Raw genomic sequence first — 3,359 nt, 5'->3', positions numbered from 1 at the left:
AGTGGAGATCAGCAACAAACCCTGAAAGGCCACCCTTTTCCCAGGGGATCCAGCAGCTACCAGATGGAAGGTTGCTCACAATCAGCTGCTTTCATCATAGAAGGGAAAGGGTAGATCAGGCCAGACCTCTGCATTCAGCGCCGCCTGGAGGTTGGCTGTAGGACTCAGGTGACTTGCTCCAGCTCGGATCAAGGACACAGTCAGTGAGCAGGTATGATCTGTCCCTGGATACGGTGAGGAAACTCTACCAGGCAGCAGCAAATCGCTAGGTGTCAACCTGTGTGTGCCCTGGAACAGACTCTCCAGCATGGCGCTGGCCCCCAGCCTCCCACAGTGTCTGTTTGTCCCCCGGAGCCCCAGGATGATCACAGAACATCTGTGTGGAGGGATACTTGATGGAAGGGTACTATTGTTGTCCCTGCGCTGGTGAGGCTGCCTCAGCCTTCTCTGAGGGAGTCACACCCAAATCATGCCAGGGACCCCCCTAGGTCTCAGGGCGTGTAGAGCACCTGAAATATAGTTGACGTCTTTAAGTCACACAGTCTCGGGGCTGAACCTGGCTGAGGAAGGGGGAGGCAGCAGGCAGGAGTCTGAGCACACCTGCTCCCTGGGGCTGTCCCTGGGATGGTCTGTGCTCATGAGCCTCCTGCCTGGTGCAGTGTGTGACCATGACTTCCTGGAGTCCCATGCTGGTAGGGGCAGCAGGGGAGGGAGAGGTAAGAAGGACACCACTGTCCTCACCGGACAGAGTATAGGCACAGTGGAGTCCTTGGGCAGCTGGGCATTTGGGTTCAGTGCCCAGGGTCTTTCTCCAAGCAGGCATCTAAGTCACCTGCTTCCAGGGACATCAGGCCACTACCCTCATTTATAATAATAAGATAAAATGTTACAAGTTGATGCTTCCATCCAGACCAGGCAAATCCCAAAGGCAGAATTTTCACTTCCCTAGGCTGAGTGTGGCTCAGCAGGCGTCGTTAACCATTCGTGCTCCAGGGCCCTGGGTTCAAGATTAAGTGCTAGAATGCTGAAAACACAAATTCTGTCGCCAGGGTGCCACTTTCTCTCTCACTACACTGCTGTGTCAGGCCCTCTCACAGGCACGTGCGTGCGTGTGTGGTGTGTGTGTGTGTGTGCGTGTGTGGTGTGTGTGCGTGTGTGTGCATGCATGTGTGGTGTGTGTGTGCGTGTGTGGTGTGTGTGCGCGTGTGTGGTGTGTGTGTGTGTGTGTGAGTGTGTGGTGTGTGTGCGTGCGTGCGTGTGTGTGTGTGCAGACTCTTTTCCCACGATGTTGTCAGGCCTTCTGCACGTGTGCACACACTCCTTTCCATTGCTTCCTCAAGCCCCACAGGGAACAGGTCATCTGCCCCTAACCCCAATCCTGTCCCACCTTCCAGTTCAATCTTAACAACCTCAGCCCCTCCCCTTACTGCAGGAGGACGCTGAGGGTGTCAGCAGCATGAAGCTGAATTTCAAAGGCCTGAGGGCCCTGGTGACAGGGGCAGGGAAAGGTGAGTGGGTGTGGGAGAGGAAAGGGGCCGAAGGTGACCTTGTCACAGCCCAGTCCTAGCGAACCTGACTCTCACTTCACCAAGGACGGCTTCTGTCGCCTGGCTGGAGACCCACTGCCCATGGGGACAGAATGCCACACTCTGCCTGGTCACCACAATGCCACGTAGATTCAGGCTGGGCAGATGGGCACCAGAAATATCCTTCTCTGGGACGCCATCAGGAGGGTACTGCCCTGGTGCCCCCTTCAACATGGTACTAGTCAGTCTGACCTCTGCTCAGGGGTAGTCCCGTCTAATCCTGGCTTATAACCTTTTGGCCAGCAGCCTCTCGCCGCTGACTGCAGGGACGGGGGGGGGGGGGGGGGGGGAGGAGGGAGCAACAGCCTTTACTCCCTTCTGGGACCCAGACCCTGGGTGTGACCAGGCCTAACGGGCCCTCATCCCACCATAATCCCTCTTTCCAGGGATTGGGCGGGACACCGTGAAGGCCCTGCACGCCTCAGGAGCCAAAGTGGTGGCCGTGACACGCACCAATGCAGACCTGGTCAGCCTTGCTAAAGAGGTGAGCATACAGCCCTGCCTGGCCTGGGCCTGCTCCCCACCCTCAGAAGCTGACTGGGACAATGCCTCAGGACACCAAACTCTGCCTCCCACAGTGTCCGGGCATAGAGCCCGTGTGTGTGGACCTGGGTGACTGGGAAGCCACAGAGAAGGCGCTGGGCAGTATCGGCCCCGTGGACCTGCTGGTGAACAATGCAGCCGTGGCGCTGGTGCAGCCTTTCATAGAGTCCACCAAGGAGGTCTTTGACAGGTGGGCACTTGGGGAGCGTGGGCAGTCTGGGGAGGGTTGCGGAAGTCGGGTGTGTGGGAAGACATTGTTCCTCTCCTGCCAGGTCCTTCAAGGTGAATGTGCGCTCGGTGCTACAGGTGTCCCAGGTGAGATGGTAGGAGTTCTGTGACCCAGAGATGAGCACCTGGGGAGGGTGGGGTGGCATAGGGTAGAGTGAGCTACCCCTAACTCTTGGCTTCTAGATTGTAGCCAAGGGCATGATTAACCGTGGAGTGCCAGGGTCTATTGTCAACGTCTCCAGCATGGTGGCCTATGTCACCTTCCCTGGCCTGGCCACCTACAGTGAGTGCACCATTCATTGTGGGAGGAGGAGGTTCTGGGTGGGTCTCCCAGGAGGAGGGCTGAATAATTAAGGGGTCCTCAGCACACACACACATTCACAGGTTCCACCAAGGGAGCAATAACCATGCTGACCAAAGCCATGGCCATGGAACTGGGGCCACACAAGGTAGGCACAGGAGCCCGGGCCCACACCCGAGGGACAGATTACGGGCACCTGGGGCAGGGCTGGGGGTTGAGTGTGAGGATGGGGTGGGGCTCGCAGACTCCACACCGCTCTGAGCAGCGGGGTCAGTGCTCAGCTGGGCAGAGTGAAACAATCTCATCAGGCTTGTGCTGGGGCAAGTCCTGAGCTTGTGGGTAGGGCTAGCTCATTTGCTGTGCCACCACCTGTGGCTTCTGGCCCCAGATCCGGGTAAACTCCGTAAACCCCACTGTGGTGCTGACTGATATGGGCAAGAAAGTCTCTGCAAACCCTGACTTTTCCAAGAAGCTCAAGGAGCGCCACCCCCTGAGGAAGTTCGCAGGTCAGCTGGGGGCGTTGGGTGAGGGAACCAGGGCTGGCACCCAGCAGGCAGGCGAGCAAGCAGAAGCCCTGACTGCTCTGTTCTCCTGCAGAGGTGGAGGACGTCGTCAACAGCATCCTCTTCCTGCTCAGCGACAGGAGCGCCTCTACCAGTGGCTCTGGCATCCTGGTGGATGCTGGGTACCTGGCCTCCTAG

At 58.1% G+C, this 3,359-nt stretch overlaps 1 protein-coding gene across 1 annotated transcript; it reads left to right on the top strand.

Annotated features, from left to right (window-relative positions):
- The first annotated feature begins 1,456 nt into the window (after window positions 1-1,456).
- Window positions 1,457-3,359, top strand: LOC119813209 (carbonyl reductase [NADPH] 2-like). The gene is made up of 8 exons (XM_038328398.1): window positions 1,457-1,508; window positions 1,973-2,070; window positions 2,165-2,319; window positions 2,402-2,444; window positions 2,541-2,640; window positions 2,742-2,806; window positions 3,047-3,164; window positions 3,256-3,359. The coding sequence occupies exons 1-8, from the start codon at window positions 1,457-1,459 to the stop codon at window positions 3,357-3,359; spliced, it is 735 nt and encodes a 244-aa protein (XP_038184326.1).

The sequence above is a fragment of the Arvicola amphibius genome, chromosome 4, assembly GCF_903992535.2.
Source record: "Arvicola amphibius chromosome 4, mArvAmp1.2, whole genome shotgun sequence".
Classification (NCBI taxonomy): Eukaryota; Metazoa; Chordata; class Mammalia; order Rodentia; family Cricetidae; genus Arvicola; species Arvicola amphibius.
The sequence above is the reverse complement of the archived record's forward strand: the minus strand, read 5'-3'. Positions and strand labels throughout refer to the sequence as shown.